Source organism: Anabrus simplex, chromosome 10, assembly GCF_040414725.1.
Source record: "Anabrus simplex isolate iqAnaSimp1 chromosome 10, ASM4041472v1, whole genome shotgun sequence".
NCBI lineage: Eukaryota > Metazoa > Arthropoda > Insecta > Orthoptera > Tettigoniidae > Anabrus > Anabrus simplex.
Window position 1 is genome coordinate 3032318 of NC_090274.1, and position 19615 is coordinate 3051932.

The following is a 19615-nucleotide window of genomic DNA, read 5'->3' on the forward strand; positions in this document are numbered from 1 at the left end:
ATCGCGAGGAGACGAAGGTGTTTACAAACAAACCTTGTTGAAACAAATTTCTGTAAATATTCAAGATAAGAGTTAAGTCCCCTAGAATTTTTTTGAAGTATCGTAAAGAGGGGAGATGCCTTCACATCATGTAAAGATAGCATAGTGGACACAGGAGCACTGAAAGTACAAACTGCGGAAGGCTAATATTTCATTGTCTGTTCCCACATGACAAAGGAGTGCAAAAGGTTAAAGCACTCGTTGAAAAAACAGCACAAATGAAATTAGTGTGTTTTTTCATGCAGACCCCTCATTTGTGATCCTTGTGTGTTCCTTTCTGCCTGCCACGAACCTACTACGCTGGCGTAGCAGGGGGAGAGGTGATACTCCCACGTGGCGCGTCCCAGGTGGCGGATAGGGGGGTCCTAACCGGCTTGCCGGCGGACTTGAGGGAAATAAAATACCTCTCGCGGACCAAACACACTACCCCTTGCGGGTGGGGGACGCACATGTAGAATACACCCGCGGTATCCCCTGCCTGTCGTAAGAGGTGACTAAAAGGGGCGACCAAGGGATGCTGGTATTAGAACCACGAAACTACTATTGATTAGTACCATCACGCAGGGAACACCATGTGTTGCCTTTACTTATGAGTAGTACCACTATATTTGGTACACAATAGGTTTGTGATTAGTAGCAACAGACAGTGGTTCCCCTGTGGGTTTCCGGTACCCGTGATCAGTACCATTGTGAGAAACACCACGGATCTGGGCGTTGCCTGTGAGTTGTACCACTATATGAACGACACCGTGGGTCTGCGTTGCCTGTGATTAGTGCCCACTATATGAGGAACACCACGGGGCCCGTGGGACCTAGTACACCTAGGTGAGGAAACTCATCGGTTTGTGTTGGCTAAGAGTGGCGCCATTGTGTGAGAAACACCATAGGTCTGTGTTACCTGTACTAAGTACAATTACTTGTGAGTAGTACCATCTTGTGTGGAACACTGTGAGTCTTCGCTACTTTTGATCAGTACCCCAACATGACAAATAGCATGGTTCTACTTTACTCGTGACATGTACCACTCTGTGGGGCCTTAGACGTGGATTTTGCACCCCTTTAGACATCAAGCATCCTCGATTCAGGATTCTGCTTTATGAGTGGTCCCTTGGTCAGTAATAAATTATATATGATCCTTTTTTTTTAGTGGAATCCACTAATTTTTTGTTTGCTCGTTTTTTGTTTTTTGCTTCATGCCCATCCATTCCTTCTTCATGACGATTTTTTTTCTTTTGGTCAGTGGATGATTTTGAATTTTTTGTTATAATTTCATTTCGTACCATTTGGGGCCGATGACCTCGATGTTAGGCCCCTTTAAACAACAAGCATCATCATCATCATCCTCCTTTCTGCCTGTCTAAATTTCCTGCCTTTAGAAAAAGGAAAGAAAAAAAATCATTTTTGTACTCAAGAGAAAATGGGTTAAGATTTAAAGTTCAGAAATTCTTTTAACCTCTTAATACACTTTACTGTGTATTAATTTCAGCTTGACTATTTATCTCTTTCCTCCTCACTATCAGAATGAAAGTACTGTCGCAAGGGGTATTTTCTGGTCGCAGTGTTAAACATAGCAAAGTTTAAAGGTGAATACGGTACTAACAGATTATTGGTCGTCTTTGTTTCCAGCAGAGGAAGTTGCCTTGAGATCACAGAACAGCTCTTCTGACGATTCCGTAGGTCAGTGGTGCACCCATAATTGGCTCCCTCTGTTCTTGATTTAACATAACTCTTCGACATAAGTTTCCTTCTATTACTGGGCTCATAAAACACATCTCAATGTATGATTATTTTAAGGGCACAGTTTTGAAAAGAAGTCTTTGTTTGGCGATTGTTAAGCTGTACTTGTTAATTACTGTGTGTTTCTTGAAAAAAAAAAAAATTTTCTTTAAATACGAATTGGCACCATACAGCCCGATAATGAACTAACACAAGGATCTGTTCTCTCACCTCTCTTATTTAACTTGTATTTTGAGCATATATTTTTGGAAGAACTTGAAGATTTACAGAAAGGCTCTGAATCAACAACATTCGCTGTGCAGATGACACAGTATGGATAGCTGGTAATTTAGATGATCTTCAACAGTTCCTTAGCATAGGAAGTAAATTTTACAAATATATAATTACATAAATCCTGTTATACACCCATCCAACGTATAGCTTGGGAACTACCACTTTAACAAGACAGGACAACTCAAAACTCCAAGCTGCAGAAATGAAGTTCCAACGTACCATGATCGGGAGACCAGGAAGGACGAGATCAGGAACAAGAAAGTTTGAGAGAAGGTGGCAGTAGGAGACTCCCTACTACAGAGGATCCAGAAAGCAAGTCTGAAGTGGTTTGGCCATGTAAGAAGGATGAGTGCAAGAAGAGAATATGAAAGAGAAATAAAACTAAAAAGACCAGTGGGCAGTCCCAGAGAAAAATGGACCGATCTGGTGAAGAAAGATGTCAAGGAGAGAGGACAAGATTGGGCGAAGGTAACGAGAGAACAGTCGTTCATGGACAGACAAAGATGGGGGCTTGTACACCACACCCGGTCAACTGGAGATGGTCAACGATGATGATGATGATAAGTGAATGCAGTTACTATCTAGTTCTGAATATTAACATCAGTCAAACAAAATTCATGATTGTCATGTGAAAGGCAGGTAACTTTTCTAGTGGCTCACCAATAGAAAGAGTAAATAATTAAATAAGTTTAAATTAAGTACCTTGAAATGTGGTTTTCCGACTACTGGATGTCAGACATGGAAATAAAATAGACGAATGCCATGTAATGCTTTCATTAAATTCAAGAAAGTCCTTACTTGTACAGGTTTGAATCGTTCTTAGGCTAACATATGTAAACATGTTGCATCTTGTCTATACTTGTGTACAGTGTTGACAGATGCCTCAAACAAAGCAGATGGAGGCCCTTAAAATGTGAATTTGACGCGGGACACTTCAAATGCTGTTTTCAACAAGAGGAACTGATGGAACATATCGGCAGAGGTCGAGAACTGCTAGTTACAGCTAAGTAGAGAAAGACAGCGTACCTGAATCATATTTTGTAGAATTCCATATATTGCCTTCTACAGTTGATTACAAAAGAGAAGAGGATTAGGTCGAGAAAATAATATCCTAGCTACACGGCGTTAGTTCTGTCAAGTCTGCTAGACACAGCAACCAGTTGGACAGAAATCTAACATGTGGTACCCAACATCAAAGAGAAGAACCTTGTTTGATCATTCCTCATTACCTTGCAAAATCAAAATTAAATGAAATAAAATACTTTCAATTATGGCCTACTGGAATATGCCTGGAACACTAACAATAACCTGCAGGTCAAACTTCCGCTGTAAATACTTACGAAAGCAGGAGATTGTTAACACTTCTAGGAATGAAGATATACAGCTTACAGAGGGTGGAACTGATTGTTTCAGAAGGAAGTACAACACTAGTCGGAGGGAAAACGAAAGTGAAGACCTAATACCATAAAGAGTGTGAATGTGCTGCAACGTCCGTCCCCAGGCAAAACCTTGACAATTCGTATTGCATTAATAATTTGTCCTCGTTGCTTGGTAACAGGATGTACCACATAAAATTGAAGTTACTTTCTCGCCCATGGCTCACTGTGCTTGACCAGGTTTAGAAGGGTTTTCACTATACCAGACATTGTGTGCGAGAAAGAGAAATTGAATGATGTGAAAGAAGAAAGTAATATATGGCTTAGCACCTAAATTTTGAATAGATAAGAATAGATGCCAGCGACTTCTGAAATTCGATCAAGAATCAAAAAGTTATTTTTCCCAATTGCTGAAAAATCTCCAAAAATTAAGTCTGTGTTCTTATTGGATCCATGAGAGTACCTTCAAGGGCTGCTCCACGTATGTGTTAACAATAACAGAGCAAGTGATTTCTGTTAGTCCTCATTCTTACAGAATTCATTGTCAGTGGATCTGTCTCAGCTCATTGGGTCATAATTTTCCTGCACTTTGGTAGTATTGCAAAATAATATCAAGAAAATGAACTTTTCTCTTCCAGTTTTTTGTATTTCGTAGTAAGGGAGCTCTGAACAAGCGTGTAGGGGACTAATTTCTCCTGGGACGAATAGTGTAGGACAGATTAGCTTGGTGCAACTTCAAGAAAGGTGAGCATTTGCAGATCTAATACTGTAGTTGTCAGGAGAAAAGAAGAGTTGATTGAGAGAAGATTAAAGAAGGAATCCTGGATCCAGCAACCTTCAAATATTGCAGATTATGAATTCTTGGGGAAGGGGATCTTGCCGGAGTGTTGCTGCTTCAGGCTGAGCTTTCGGTGAAGAGTTTCCATTGTTTGAGGAATGCAAAGGGCTCTTAAAGTGAGAGTACCGAGTGTTTATCAAGAACATACACAATCGAACCATTGAATGGTTTATCGAGATCTGAGTGGACATAAGCCCTGTACCTGCCAAGACATAACCCGCTGAAGACACTGCTCAGAAGCAGAAACCGTTGCCCACATTCTTAGTTCTTGTCCAAGAGGGGAAACTGCTTAGAAACGCCAGACATCACAGAATTTGGACAAAGATTGCAACCGCCCTTTCCCAGCAAGGCCTGGAAGTGTCTGAAGAAGTTCCATGTATTGCCGCTGGAGGGAGCAACAGACGGATCGACATAGACCGCAGAAAGCATATCTTAGATTTGAAGCAATCTCCAGCCAGCCTGACGAGATTGACCAAGAAGAGAAGAATAGAAGATTTTGAACACTTCTACGGAATTTCCAGCGCTAAAGTTGTCGGACTGTTAATCAGAACCAGAGCAACAATGACAAAATTTTGTGTGAAACATCTGCAAAATCTGAGGGTTCCGAATAGCATCCTCCTTCAGGTATCAGTTTTAGCGATCAAGGGGTCACTTCAAATTATTCGTAATCGCCTTTACAAGCCTTATGTTAATTTTAAGGACACTTCCTCTAAAGCATTACTTTGTCAATTTTATACATTTTTTATCTAAACAGTGTTATGTGGCTGAAGATGTTGATAATATACGAAACATGTACCACTTTTGACCATTAAAAATTGCCTTAAGCAATCATTGTATCGACTAGGTGGAAAATAAATACTTATCGTGAATTTACAAGCCTCGGTAACAACAACTGTTCATTGTTATTAAACACTGTTGATATGGTATACTTTGCCTGTAATTGGTAAGCTATGAATTAATGAATAAATAATAAAAGAATAATTGATGCAAATATTTAATTTTCATGACCTGATGAAGCTATCCGGTTTGTTTTTAATATATTAGGAGCGCTAGTGAAAACTTTACTGTCACTGAGTTATGTTAAGTCAGTGCTTGGAAGCCTATTTTCTGTAGCATGTACTGTTGTAGTAGACTGATGTAGATGGTGTTGTTTGTGTTAACAAATTAGATAGTGAACTAACCAGTTGCAATATAGAGTCTCTGACCATCTCATTGCCACCCTCTTCTCTTAAATTGGAGCTCCTCACTTCAAGAAAACATGGTCTGAAGAAGAGAATTATGGTTCTTGAAACATATACAGTGTGAAATAAAATATATTGACATGGCAGATTCAAATTACATTCCTTGATTCACTTGACCAGTGCTATGAAGTCCACTGTCCAGAAGACCAGTATGGACAAGTTAACACATTCGTGGCCACATTTCCGGGTTATTGCCTACAGTGCAGCGTCTCTGCTGTGGGCCGTATCCGAGTTAGCCTGGATAAGCGTGACCTTGAACGGAAGCCATTCCTGCACAGCTGTGGTCTATTTTTGTCACAAATATGCGCGAGAGAGATGCGGATAATACCCGTATGAATGTTTCTAGTCACCAGGAACCACATGGCCACAGAGATTTGTTTGAACGTAGGCTGGCGCTCACCCAGCTAGCTGCATAGTTGATTTGCACAAGTGTGTGTATAATCATGTTCTGAAGTATAACCATAGCGTTTAGGTACAATGTGAGTGTTGATGAAAATGCAGACATCCTTTGCAATGAGTCTGAGGTGAATAACTACTTTGTGTTCCAAGTGAAAGTGAAGAAGATTCTCCTGAACACGTGACGGAAAGCACGGTACCTGAAGATTCGCCTTTATATTGCCCCCCCCCCCCCATGCTATCCCATTTACGGCAAAACCCGGTCTAAATTTGAAACAGAAAACACTAATAAGATGTAATTTGTAAATATGTTTCTTACAGCTGAATTTCTCTAATACCTATGCGTGCAAACGAATCTGTTGCCACTCAAACAAGCAATATCGTGCCACATTCCTTCTCTAAACACTTCCTTGCACAGACAAGTGTGGTGATGGTTTCAGAAATAAGACATGATCCACTCCTCCCCTCTATGATGCTTAGTCACTGTTCTGCCTCTTACAAAATGGAGGAAGAACTGCTATTTTCATATTCATTAGCTGAAGAGGGTCATATAGACTGAAACATGTACTAATATATGTACTGTATTTACATCTTCTGTAAGTTTTGAATGGTGAAAAATATATAAAATTCCATTTAAAGGAATTTATTTTATTATTCAAAGTCAATACGAAACCAACATGGTATTCATCAATTTTAGAAAAATTCATATGTGTGAAGCCTCAAGTAGGTAATTGTGAAGAATAAAGATGAAATTTTTAATTGAATGGGAGGAAAATAAGAATGAAGAAGTGGAAAGAAAGCAGGAGTCACTTTTAGTGGAAGTGAACGTTGCCGTATAGGAGTGTTTCAAGTGTGCTCGTGCTGAGGTGAGTGGGCGAGTAAGCAGATTATCTGAAAGTTGAGATTCTTAAACAGACAAAGAATTCTTGTCACGCTGGATAACACAGTGGAACAATTTAACAGTCTTTATTCCCTTTTTGAGAGTATCCCTGTAAAGGAAAAAAAGTGTTGAAGTACGCAAAGCTGTAATGTGTGTAAAGGCTGTAAAATCACTTCTAATATCTACCATGCAGTTATTAAGAATAATCAAAATAAAAGGTTGTTCTTTGCCATTAAAATGTTTGATTATTTTTTATAGCCATGCTTCGGCGGATACGTCTCATAAGAGACATTTTTCCACGGAACTGACAGTGTCTGCAGAAGAGAGGCTCTGACCTGATGTCAGTGCAGTACTGTATATTCTGTTGTAGGGTAGTGGTATCAGTGTAACTAGTGAGAAGGGTAGTTTGTAATTTGCCCTGCACTGTGTGCAACTGACTTTCTTTATGCTTTCAAATTTGTAACAATTCTTTGAAAAAGGAGGAAGTGTTAAAACATTGAAGTGTGAAGTGATCTACTAATTCATTTAGTTAATTTTAATACTGGTCTGCCTATCTATATCTTTGTGTGTTTTGGTAAAAATAAAAACTCAAAGAAGCAAAAGCAAGAATCCCAGACGCACGATGACGACACGACGGATGAGGGTAAGTTTTATGTGACTGAATATCTTGATCATGGTCACCAATGTGAAGGTGAAAGCCCAGCTGTTGTGCTTGATAATTAAACTGTCTGACTCTGTTGTTAGTTGGTTCAAGTCCTGCTGGTGGAAAAGAAAATGTTCCCCCTCAGAATGTTTGCCGGCAGGGTAGGAGAGGTGGTGGTATACAATTTCCAATCACTGGATTGCGTGCCAGAAGCCTGGTTTCAATCCCAAACCCTCTCTGCAGTGAGACCATGTTTCTGCTGTTCGTCGTGATTTGTCTGACAGATCGAGACGTTAAGCCTTGAACGGACCCCTTATTGTACAGCAGGAGTAGACTGTGCCGACGCCAGGTTTCACCCTCCCCTTCTTTATCACCGTAGTGACATAAACCCAAACATGCAGGTCGCCCATCGGCGTCAACTAGAAAACCTGCACCACGCCTCTTTGGAGGTTAAAAAAGTAAAAACAAAAGCTTAAAATTGGCAGCTCTCAAGATGGTTTTCCGTGTTTTCCCATTTTCACACCAGGAAAATGCTGGGGCTGTACTTTAATTAAGGCCATGGTCACTTCCTTCCCACTCTTGGCCCTTTCCTGTCCCATCGTCACCGTAAGACCTCTCTGTGCCGGTACGACGTAAAGCAAATTGAAAAAAAAAAGAAAAAAAGTGACTATGTTTAAAAAATCCCACATGAATTGGCTAGGATTTCAACCACAGCTGCTCAGCTCTCGTGCCCCTCGATAATAAAATCTTGACCATTTCAGATGAAAGTGTGACTTATAAATTGTGATACTGCATGTTGTAGATTGTCATGGTTCTTTTTGTTTGTTTGCAGCAGAAGAATGCGAACAGCCAAGACATCTGTACGCGGATGAGTCGCCCTTAACAAGCGAGCAAACGCAGAATCTCATGACCTAAAGATGGAACTGACGCTCTCTTCAGAGACTCTCTTTTTTACCAAAGTGCTGATCTTGACCTGCCAAGATCAAATGATATACTTCCAATTTCTTGAAAGTACAAAACAACCAACTGTTGAAATTTTCCTAATTGACGAAGAGGAGAGAGAAGGGAATAGAATTCACAGCCAAGAGCTTAACTGCAAAAGAGAATGATATCTTTTTTATACCTAGGAGAGAAGTCAGTTGTGTCGAAGAAACTATTTCTACATTAGGGAATGCTTGTTATAACTTGCTGTGTGGTGAGGAGAATATTTGTTTGAAAAAAAAAAAAAAAAATAGAACCTATCCACAAACAGGGTTGGTACTGCCAAGGAGAGAGTGGGGTGTGCAAACATTGCGTTCCGTGAAGGACTCTCAAGAATTGTCTTTCCTTTGTGAAACAAGCACTGATTTGTGCATCTCTCTACTGTTTGCTCCAGGGTTGAACATTTTTAGTTTGGCAGTTAAACTTTTACATAATTTAATTGGTGGACTGGTTGTACAGTCTTACAAACCTCCAAATATTAAGAAATAATTTTATATGAAATTTTATTCTTTTATCCATGGTTTTGCTGAGACTGATTTTATGTTAGCTGCAATATGTACGAGATTCTCTACTTGTACATTAACGTACAGAAGTCTGTGAAATGTTATTTTTTCCTTGGAGAATTGAAAATTTTAATATTTGTTGTCCACGAGAGAAACGACTATAATCTAGCGCCGTGTTTATAAGAGAACTGTCCAGGTTTGATTCCAAGCACTTTCTGGGATGGACTTGTTTGAACTACTGAATCTTATTGATGCAATAATTTAAGTTTCTTGTTCCAAGAGTCAGTTGCTGATGACACTTCAGTAACGCATTACATTAAAGTAGTTAATGTTATTTGCGTTACGTGCCAGTAAGTCTACCGAGACAAGGCTGACGTATTTGAGCACCTTCAGATACCACCGGACTGAGCCACTCAGTCTGGCGGCACTATATTCACCTTTGGGAAATGTAGTGAAATTAATTTAATTGAAAGTGTAATTTTTTGTTTTCCTTCTCTGAGTCAAAAGCTGTGAAATTTCCATGCAGAGGAGAGGAAAGTTGTAAGGTACCATCAAGGTTGTGTTGTAATACTGTTCTCTATAATTGATGAGGACTTGTCTGTTTATGAACTTACTTTGCATAGAATGAAGGATACTTTGAATCTTCCAAGTAGCAACCCTGTTAAACAAGTGAATGGTCTTGGTTTTACAAGGTCATTACTAATCTTTTGTAATCGTCAGTTCCTCGGGCTCAGTGTAGCAAGCATCACAAAAGCGGCAACTCCTCCTCACCACAGCGGCAGCAGCTAGTATTACGATGAAGCTCCATACGTTATGTAAGATAATATTTATTAGAGCATTGCGTGCAGGAAGAGTGTGTGTATGTGTAAATGCCAGATACTAAAATCTCACGCAAGTCAAAAGTATATGGGAAGCAATACCTTTTGTATGTAATTGCACCGTATTTCTTCCCATCATCTCATATTTACAACAGCGCATTTTAGTGTTACAGAAGGGCAACTTGAAATACCTGTATCATTTCAGATCATTGAGTTAAAAGTAAAAAATGGGAACGTTTTTAAGCAGATTAAATGTTTTATATAGAAGTTTTTCCAGAGGCAAAATATAAGCAGCCATATTCACACTTTATACAAAGTTTGCGTCTACATAGAATATTTTGCCTGCTTGAAGTTTTTAGAGATCTTGATAATGTATTTCTGATTTCAAAGGTATTGGAAGAGATGCTTTAACCTGACCATTTTTTGTTGCATTTAAAAAAAACAGATTTGTTATTCTTTAGGGTCAAGCAAGGGTATTTACTCTATAGCCCAGAGTGGACTAGAACCACGCCATAGGGCGAATCAGCTAACGTGTTCACCTCAAAGAAGTCGTAAACCGTTAAAAATATTGAAGATGTGTTTTCTCTCCAGTAATGTTACCAACTGGACTTGTAATACTTTTCCAGGCTGTCAAAATCTGCAGAGATAATGGTACTGACTTTGCTTTTAAGTGGAACATACTGTTTCTTTACACCTAGCTTTAGAGTTCTGGACAGTGCAGATTTACAGCTGTGATTATTTTCAATATTATGCCAAATAGGTGTCCAGAAAATGGAATGTCTGCCAACATACCATGGAGCCTATTTGAACGGATCACTAACCAGGTGACGAAGGCACATGCTATGTATAGATCCTGAGCTGTTCTTTCACCTCCTGTCATCTGCATGTTGACTGTACTGGGCCCCTAAATACACCGTATGATTTAACTAGTAAAGGGAAACTGATATGAAAATTATTGTCCCTCATATTCGTTACATTTTCCTCTTTGCTGTATTCATATGTGCTTACAGAATTAATAAAATATTGGTTTAATGTAGTGTCAGGATAATAACGTAATCATTTTAGAAGTCATTTCATGTCTGTTACATACATTGATTAAATCCTATACAGTGGTGTCAGAGTATTTAGGAGCACTTCGTCTGTCTCCATGGTTAAACGGTTAGTGTGCTGGCCTTTGGTCACAAGGGCCCTGGGTTCGATTCCCAGCAGTGTCGGGAATTTTAACTATCATTGGTTAATTTCGATGGCACAGAGGCTGTGTGTATGTCGTCTTCATAAGCATTTCCTCATCACGATGCGCAGGTCACCTACGGGCATTAAATCAAAGACCTGCACCTGGCGAGCCGCACATGTCCTCGCACACCCCTGTCCCGGCACTAAAAGCAATACGCCAATTCATTTCATTTTACCTAACTGTCAGAAGATGGCAGAGGATTTCTGCGTCTCAACAGGCTGCCTGGTTAGCAGTTACAGCTAGCCAAAACTAAAAAGGGGGCGACTATTGTTACAGCGATATTCTACTCCTGTGTTCAGTTTCAAACTAGTCTTTATTTAAATATAAAGTACAGTAATCTGCATCCACGTGGCAGATTCCCAGTCAGGTAGCTGGTCTTTCCTTAAATGATTTCAAAGAACTTGTTGTTTGGGTAACAGACTGGTTTCATGCAGCTCTCCATGCCACGCTATCCTTGTCATATTCATACTCTGGATTACCCGTACCATTCTCACCGACTTAACATGTACCCTATTATTCTATCTCCTCTCACCAATTCAATTCAGTATCTCTTCATTTGTGATTTGATCTATCCTTCTCACCTTCAGCATTTTTCTGTAACACTGCATTTTAATCAAACATTTCACCTGGTACATTATTCCAATCCCTAACTCCTCCTCTTATAAATGAATATTTGCCCCAATTTGTCCTCTTGAATTCCAACTTTTTCTTCATATTGTGATCATTCCTACTTTTAAAAACCACTCAAACTTATTTGTTTATTAAAGTCATTCCATGCCATCTCTCCACTTATAACACCATCATCATCACCTACCACTTAGTTAAGTAGCTCGTCACCTTTCTCCCAAGTCTTCCCAGCCCAAACTTTGCAACATTTTTGTAACATTACTCTTTTGTTGGAAATCACCTAGAACAAATTGAGCTGCTTTTCTTTGTTTTGTTTTTTCAGTTGTTGAATCAAGTAATCCTGGTGAGAATTGCATACACTGGAACCATACTCTAGAGACTGTTATGTATTATACATTGCAGAGTGGTTGATGGGTATAGCAAGGGAAGTGCCAGATCTAGTGTTACAGTTATGGAATGAGGATGATAAATGGAATTTTGAACAAATGTATTTGGGTACATACATTCGATAAATCAATGTAAGTATGTGAAACTTCCGTTGCCTTTCAGCCAGGAGAGAGCTGTGTAGCTAGGGGTTATGCGAGCATCATAACTCAAGTTAAAAGCACATCGGTTGCATGTGCTGCATAGTTGTTTACAGTGTGTATGTGTGCTACAACGCCTCACTCCAACTCTGAAGGAGTGGATATAGCCTGAAAATTGAGCTAGTGGGAATTTAAATACCACATTGAAGGGTTAATACATAAAATTGCAACTAGCGTACGGTGGAATGTACGGCAGTTTAATCTGAAACGTGTTTGAGTATTTGCGGTTTGGAATACAGCAGTGACTCGGATACAGCTGATGGAGATATAAACATAGGTCCCTTTCACAAATGGTACTGCTTTGTGAAAGAAGTGCTCCACGTCGGTGTCTCGAATTAGTTACATTAGTTTTGAGTGCAGCAGTGTAATTTTGTTTCTTGCAAGCTTGAACTGTCGGGGGGTAGCAGCCTCTGTTTCAGACCCGTCACCAATGTGTTTACGAGTAATTTGAAGTGACCATTTTAGCTGACTCGTCGTGAGCGTGTGCGAGAGAGTGAGTGAGTGTGAGAGAATGTGTTTGTATCCATGGTGAATGAAGTTGTTCATGCATCACCTGTATTTATTAGTTTCAATCAGAAATCACAGTGTGTCTGTAGCTAAACATTCAGGACACCTGGCTGTTTATTAGTTACTTACAACGTAAACATTTACTTATAAGGTATGACTGCGTTATAATAGAATTGTTATGCAAGATGGAACGTAACCTGTGATGTTCCTTTGGAGATGTGAACAGCCGTAGTCGTGAGGCTTCCCCGAGAGTATTGATGTTTTTAACAGGCAAAAATTATAAATATATCTTTCCTTCAGCTTTATCACTAATGCTTCTATTGATATTAAACTTAGAAAGAATTTGTGAGGTTCCACCTATTCAGTGTAGTTAATATTCTAGACTCCCTGTTTTTGGTCCTTCTCCGTCTCTCCTGATCTCCCAATTTTGAAAACAGACTTGGTATTCCTGTATTTTTGAAAACGCCAGGTTTTTTCTCTTTCTTTAAGTAGCTGGAGAGAATTGATGTTCAATGGGCACTGGCGAGACAGTGTTCTTAAATATGACAGAATCTCTAACATATTTTATCATTTCCACATAGCAATGTTGACTGTATTTTGTAGCATATTTACAAGGACAAAATTTCAATTCAAATTGAATCTTCCCGAAAAAAGAATTAAACCTTAAAACCCATTCAGCAAGGCCATTGCTTTGAGCATAAATCTAGTTCAGGAATTTATGAAGAGGCTTATGGCAGTTACAGTGAAGAGTCGTGTGTTTTAAAGCTCAGATACATGCAGTATTTCAGTATTTATAAATAAAAAAGAGAAATTACATAATTGAGTCGTATAATGTGTTAAATACTCTTCAAAGTTATGTCATCAGTGATGTGTCCTAACATGTCGGGATATTACATGTAATAAATATCATTTTTGGTCCGTATTGATGATATTTGATTGGAATAATAACAGTAAGTTATTTATTAAATAGACCACCTAATCAATACAAAGTCTAGTCTTGGATGATTTGCATAGATTTGTTAACTAATAGTGGTACATGTTTCGCCTTGTATGAAGGCATCATCAGCCATTGTCTTAACCTTAGATTGAAAATAAGCGTCTAATTAACATGTAATAATGAAATGAATTTTAAAAATCTTGAAGAGATTTGAAGTAAAATAACATTAACAATAACAATGATGGTTTAAAAATATACAATGTGATGAGTTACAATGGTGGAAGTATTAACAAAATTAACATTAGGAGGCTGCTATAAAACAACAGACTGTTATACAACAAGTAGTAAGATTGCTATAAAAATAAAGTTGACTGTCTGGTGGTTACAATTAGACGATGGCAAAAAATCGTATATATTCAAAATAAAGAAGAGAGAATAATAGTCGAAGGTTGGTCGAGAGATCCAAAGTTAATCATAATCTTGAAGATAAAAGATGAAAGTCAGATGCATATGGTGAAGTAGAACACATTGAGGATATGAAGTTGTAGAATAAAAGTTGAACAGTTTTAAATTGGATCTCATGGACCATCTCAAATTTGAAGCAATGCTCAAATGTTGCAAAAATTTGAGTTTGTTGATATTCTAGTTGAAAAGGCATATAATAGTGGAATCTGTAAAAGGAAACAAGAAACGTAGAGTTAATTGTGTGAAAAGATGTTTTAAAAATATTGAAGTAGAATCGTGTACACTTACCATTTAACGATAACGGAGATAACTTGTAACGTTATGAGTTGGAAGTATTTGCAACAGTAGACTTCTTACTACGTGTGTTATAGCTGAAGGTTTGTGTTGCAGGGGGATCTGTTTGCGGTGATGTAACTATTGGCTTGGTTGTAGTACTTGGAGGGGGGCTGCTATTGTTATTGTTAATGTTATTTTACTTCAAATCTCTTCAAGATTTTAAAAATTCATTTCATTATTACATTTTAATTAGACGCTTATTTTCAATCTAAGGTTAAGACAATGGCTGATGATGCCTTCATACAAGGCGAAACATGTACCACTATTAGTTAACAAATCTATGCAAATCATCCAAGACTAGACTTTGTATTGATTAGGTGGTCTATTTAATAAATAACTTGCTGTTATTATTCCAATGTCAGGATATGCCGGGGAGGGGGAATCTGAATTTTCAACTTTTAAAAGTTGAAAGTCTGATATTCAAAACTTAAATATGTAATATTAAGTATTGAATAGGTAGAACCTCACAGTGATTTCTTTCTATGAATTAAGTTTAATGTTATTAATGTCAATGTGGAACTGAACAATGAAATTTACTAGTTGTAATGCTACTATTGAGTTTATTGAAACCATACTTTGTACTGTCAGTCCATTATAAGGAAAGCCTTAATCTTCACATCCCTTTAGGGATGTCAATGAAGAATATATGTATCTTCTTCTTTGTGGTCTGCAATGTGAACACTGTCAACCCTTCTGAGTGGAAAGAATATTCTCCCTGCTTCTATATGTGCACCTCTCCACTGGGTGGTTTCAGCTGTTCTCGTCCTCTTGTGGTTCGGTGATGGTACAGGATGATCTTGACGTACCTATATCTGCAAATGAATATATCTTCATCGCACACTTGGTTGGTCAGAGTAGCAGCTTTCGCATCTCTGTGATTGTACTGCTTCTGCCTTGCCCAGCATGAGAGCAGCCCTGAAGACCACCGTGTATACTATATGGATAGTTAAAACAAGTATTTCTTCAAATAATCACAAAATTCGTAAATTATGTTTACGACCAGCGTGGTGCAAATTTCACATTCTGTACGTAATTCAGTTGTACAAAGTCACTTATAGAACATGTCGAGAAATGAGTTCATTCCGTTACTAACAATTTCTTGAATTTTCCTGATACTGTAACTTATATAATCCTTATCTTGTTTGTCCTTGTATACGATGCATAAGCAAAGATGGGTGTTAATTTTCTGCAGCAGTTTTGAACAATATACTCGGAAGAAAGCCACATTATCAAAAGAACTGAAAATTTGAAACTTCTAGAGAGAAGAGGAAGTTCCAGAAGTGATACTTGAGTCAGATATTGACTAGGAAGAATTAACCCTCTCCCTACTCTCATATATCATGTCATTCATTTCATTTCATTAACTCCTCTGATGAGGTTGACGTCAGGAAGGGCATAAAAACTCGCCACGACAGATTCATCTCACCTCATACCTGACCCCGTAGGGAAACGGTACAAACATTGACTAGGAAGAATTAACTGTGGCACAAAAAACAAAATGAAAACTGTTCAGTACAGTACCAGTGGGGGGCTTGTAGACAGAGGTCTAGAAAGCTCCTAAACAACACCCAGTATTTTCTGTTGCCTAAGCTGTAATGCGAGATGCAATGTGTTAAGGTATTTGCTGCAGACTAACTACATCTCGCTCCATGGCTGGCCTTTGGTCCGGGGTATCTCGGGTTCAATTTCCGGCTCGGTTGTATTGGTTAATTCTGATGGCTCGGGGGCTGGGTGTGTGTGCCGCCTTCTACATTACAATTCATCGTACATTTGCTCATAGACGCGCACCAGGCCTCTTAGGAGGCCACACACCATTATTATGATCACTAACTGCAGCTTAAATTTCATTATTCTGAAAAATAAAGCACATAAATCTTCTAAGGGAGAGAGATATGTTCATTGTCACCCACTTGCCTCTAGAATATACAGTATTTACGTTTATTGCAAAATCTTGTAACACATGCGACACTTTTTGTTGGGACTCTTTATTATGCACCCTGTTGATTTAGACCAATAGAATATCGCAATCAGTCCCGTGTTGTCACTAACAGCCGGTAGCGTGACTGATAGACTTGACTATTCTGCTAGTAATAAGAGCATGGAGCTGTGGGAGTCTGCAGTCATCTCACATATATCTGTATAGTAAAGTTCTGCTGCTTTTCTTTGATTGATATATGAATGGAGTATTGGGAGATTATTTTCTACTTTCATGCATTGCTTATGCTTCCTAGTGTTCTTGTGGGGCTAAAACCAGAGCTTCTCCAGGAATAATCCACTCTAATGACACAAAATAAATTTCCAATTCCACTCTAGTGGGGGAGAGTTAGGCCTACGTTGGAATAAATTGTCATAACGTGCGAGCAAAGCACTGAAGGCCATGCTTTCCTTGTGATAAATTGACAGTACAAACATTGTTGAACCTCAAAACACAGTTGTTTCACCTAATATGCAATGATGAAGCCCTCGAGTAATGGCACTGCGTCCATCCAGTGTACTGGAAGTGTCAACCTTGTTTTTGTTAAAGAAACAAAACATCATTGACTCTTTGAGCAGGAGGTGTTTGCTTCCCCTCACTCGTTACCTTCTATATCGTATTCAAGTGTTTGCATGTCAGATGGTGGGGAAAAAAGGCAAGTCCTGAGACTTGCATTACTCGAGACTGATTATTTTTCTTTGGACAGTTTGCTTGGGTGTAAGGGCATGTGTGAGTTTGTAAGTTACATACCTGAATGAATCGTCTTAAGGTTAACAAGTACCTGCCAACCTTTTGCGGCACGGTTATCATATTTACTGAGGTCATTTCCCACTTTACCTGTTTGGAGCTCGTAATCACTGTTTCATTCCTGAACGTAAGAATCGCCACCACCATCAGACTTTTTTCTGTTCGTGTGAGGTGAGCTTTTCGGGTCAACGAACACGATCATACGCTATGTTTGGTTCAAGCTGAATGATCTTCATGTTAGTGATAAGCTTGTTGCTTGAGCCTTATCCACTCAAGATCAGATGCTGCATGCAACTGAAAGTGCTCTTGTTAATCCTGAGTATTGGGCTATCACATTCGTGTATTAATGTCATCCGATTCTATCAAGTCACACTTAATATTTGGAAATATTTCTGTCCGGACACCTAGGAATTTGCCATTTGGAATTTGAGGTTGGCAGGTACCTGAGTATGTGTGAATACAGTGTATTAAAATTAAAAAAAATAAAATCAAGTTCTGTGCCTCATTATGTGGGATACTCTGTGATATGGCTGACATGTACTGAAGACAAATCAATGTTCAATTAAAAAGAATTCTGGTGAATTATCTGTGAATTGTAATATACCCATTAAAATGCCTGTAAGTGTCAAGTCCTATGTTTTTATGATTATCATTGCGTAGTTGTTGGTTTTTGATAGAATGTTTGACCTCTCAAAATGCTTGATGAAGAGAAAGTTGATAAATATATTTTGGTATTTGTTTAAACATTTTTTGTCCTTGAATAAAGAAGTTTCCAGTTTCACAACAAAACTGGATGTCAAATCTAAATAAATAAAAATCTTGTAAATGGCATTAGCAGATGGCTTCTTTTAAATTGGTCAATATCTAATTGGGAAGAACCGAAAGCGACCAAACTTGAACCAAAATCGCCCCCTGCTCTTTGAGTGGGCGTAGGTATAGATTGTTCCTTCTGAGATGATCACCATGGCTATAGTTGGAAAATAAGGACTATTGGTACTCTCCTGACATTCAGTTATGTGAAAAGATACTTGTTATTTTCTCATGAAGTCAGTTGTGACTTGGATCATTGTCAATGCAGATAAAATATTTCTGCATAGAACTGTCAATCCTGTGATTTAATGCAAGGTTTATAGTTGTATTAAACTGCAAACTTGCATTTTTGTTAGTGTGAATTTATTTTTTAATGTTTGCAAAAGTGTAATTTTTCTAACAGCATAGTGTAATTTTTATACTTCTCCACTTTTTTTTCTCTTCATCACCTGTGGAACTCTTACCACAGGAAAATATTTAGAGTTACAGACTTGTTTTTGGACCCTGATAAGCAATAGTGATCCAAGCTTAAAATACCCAACTGATACATTGATCAAGTGGGCAAATACCAGCAATAACACACCTGTGATCTGACTTTTTCTTGTCGAGGGTACCTTGAATGATAGTCCAGTTCTCCTTAGAAGCATTAATTCATCTAATGATCATTAAGAGTTGGTAAGACTGCAGAAATTTGTACACTGATCAAATTTCCCTTCCGTTCTTGGTAGTTTTGGGAGATATTTCTAAATATTCCATTATTGCCACTTGCACAAATAATAGTCACTGCGACTCCTCAAGCCGTACGACTATAATTGAATTCCCCGTCAAATTTGTTGAACACAGATACGAATCGGTATGAAAGTGTGTACCACCAGTGACATATGCCGTAACATACATATTAATCAAACAATGAAGTTAATCAAAGTGTTGATTGGTGCAAACCAACGGCATTCATTGAGATGGCATAAACGTAGTCATCATCCTGGCGTTATTCGCATAACACATTAAAATATGACCCAATAATATTTTTGTTGGAATAATGATTCGTATGTGCTTATAAAATATGTGATGATGTCTATGGTAAGATACCTTACGTTTCCATTCGTGACCTCAGGTTTTGGTCCTGGTATGTTGATAATCAGTCCTGAGATGTTCCAAGCATTTCTAGCAAATACTGTCCTGCTACTGTTATAACTCCCTGTTAATGTTGGAGACATTAGAGTATTAAATGGAATCTGGTGTACATTTTTCACTTCTGTAATATGTTTTCAATTGTAAAGGATGTTTGTTATAGTAACAAGTTATGTTAGCCTCGTGGAGTATGCTGTGATCACTCGTCTTACGAGTTTGTACTTAGATAACATCACAGGAACTTGAAATAAATTGTAATATTTGTATTGTATGCATTTTCTTCATCCAGTTCACAAAACCTGCTTTGTTTCATGTTCCTGTCAAACCCCAACTCCTTTGAGGTTCGTCCTCTGCTGACAAGGGGTTCTGTTTTATAATTGGTTTTTTTCCCCCCCCACATATCTGACAATGACTACCGTGGAATGTGTGCCCCTCAAACAAATGCTCTCAGTTCTGATACATTGGATATTGTAACTGATGCATCACTTAGCCCTATACTCACTGAACAGAAAGCGAATTGGTCCATAATTTTCTTTG

The 19615-nt window shown here is 38.4% G+C and overlaps 1 protein-coding gene across 4 annotated transcripts in view; it reads left to right on the forward strand.

Moving 5' to 3' along the window:
* Positions 1-19344, forward strand: part of spin (Protein spinster) — a 137527-nt gene extending 118183 nt beyond the window's left edge. For 2 of the 4 annotated variants that reach the window (XM_067154704.2, XM_067154705.2), the window contains exons 9-10: positions 1666-1716; positions 8256-19344. In XM_067154704.2, coding sequence (XP_067010805.1) covers positions 1666-1716; positions 8256-8338 — 134 coding nt within the window. In that variant the 3' untranslated portion in view covers positions 8339-19344. The remainder of the gene's footprint in view (positions 1-1665; positions 1717-8255) is intronic. The other 2 variants (XM_067154706.2, XM_067154707.2) reach the window with 2 other exon arrangements.
* Positions 19345-19615: the final 271 nt, after the last annotated feature.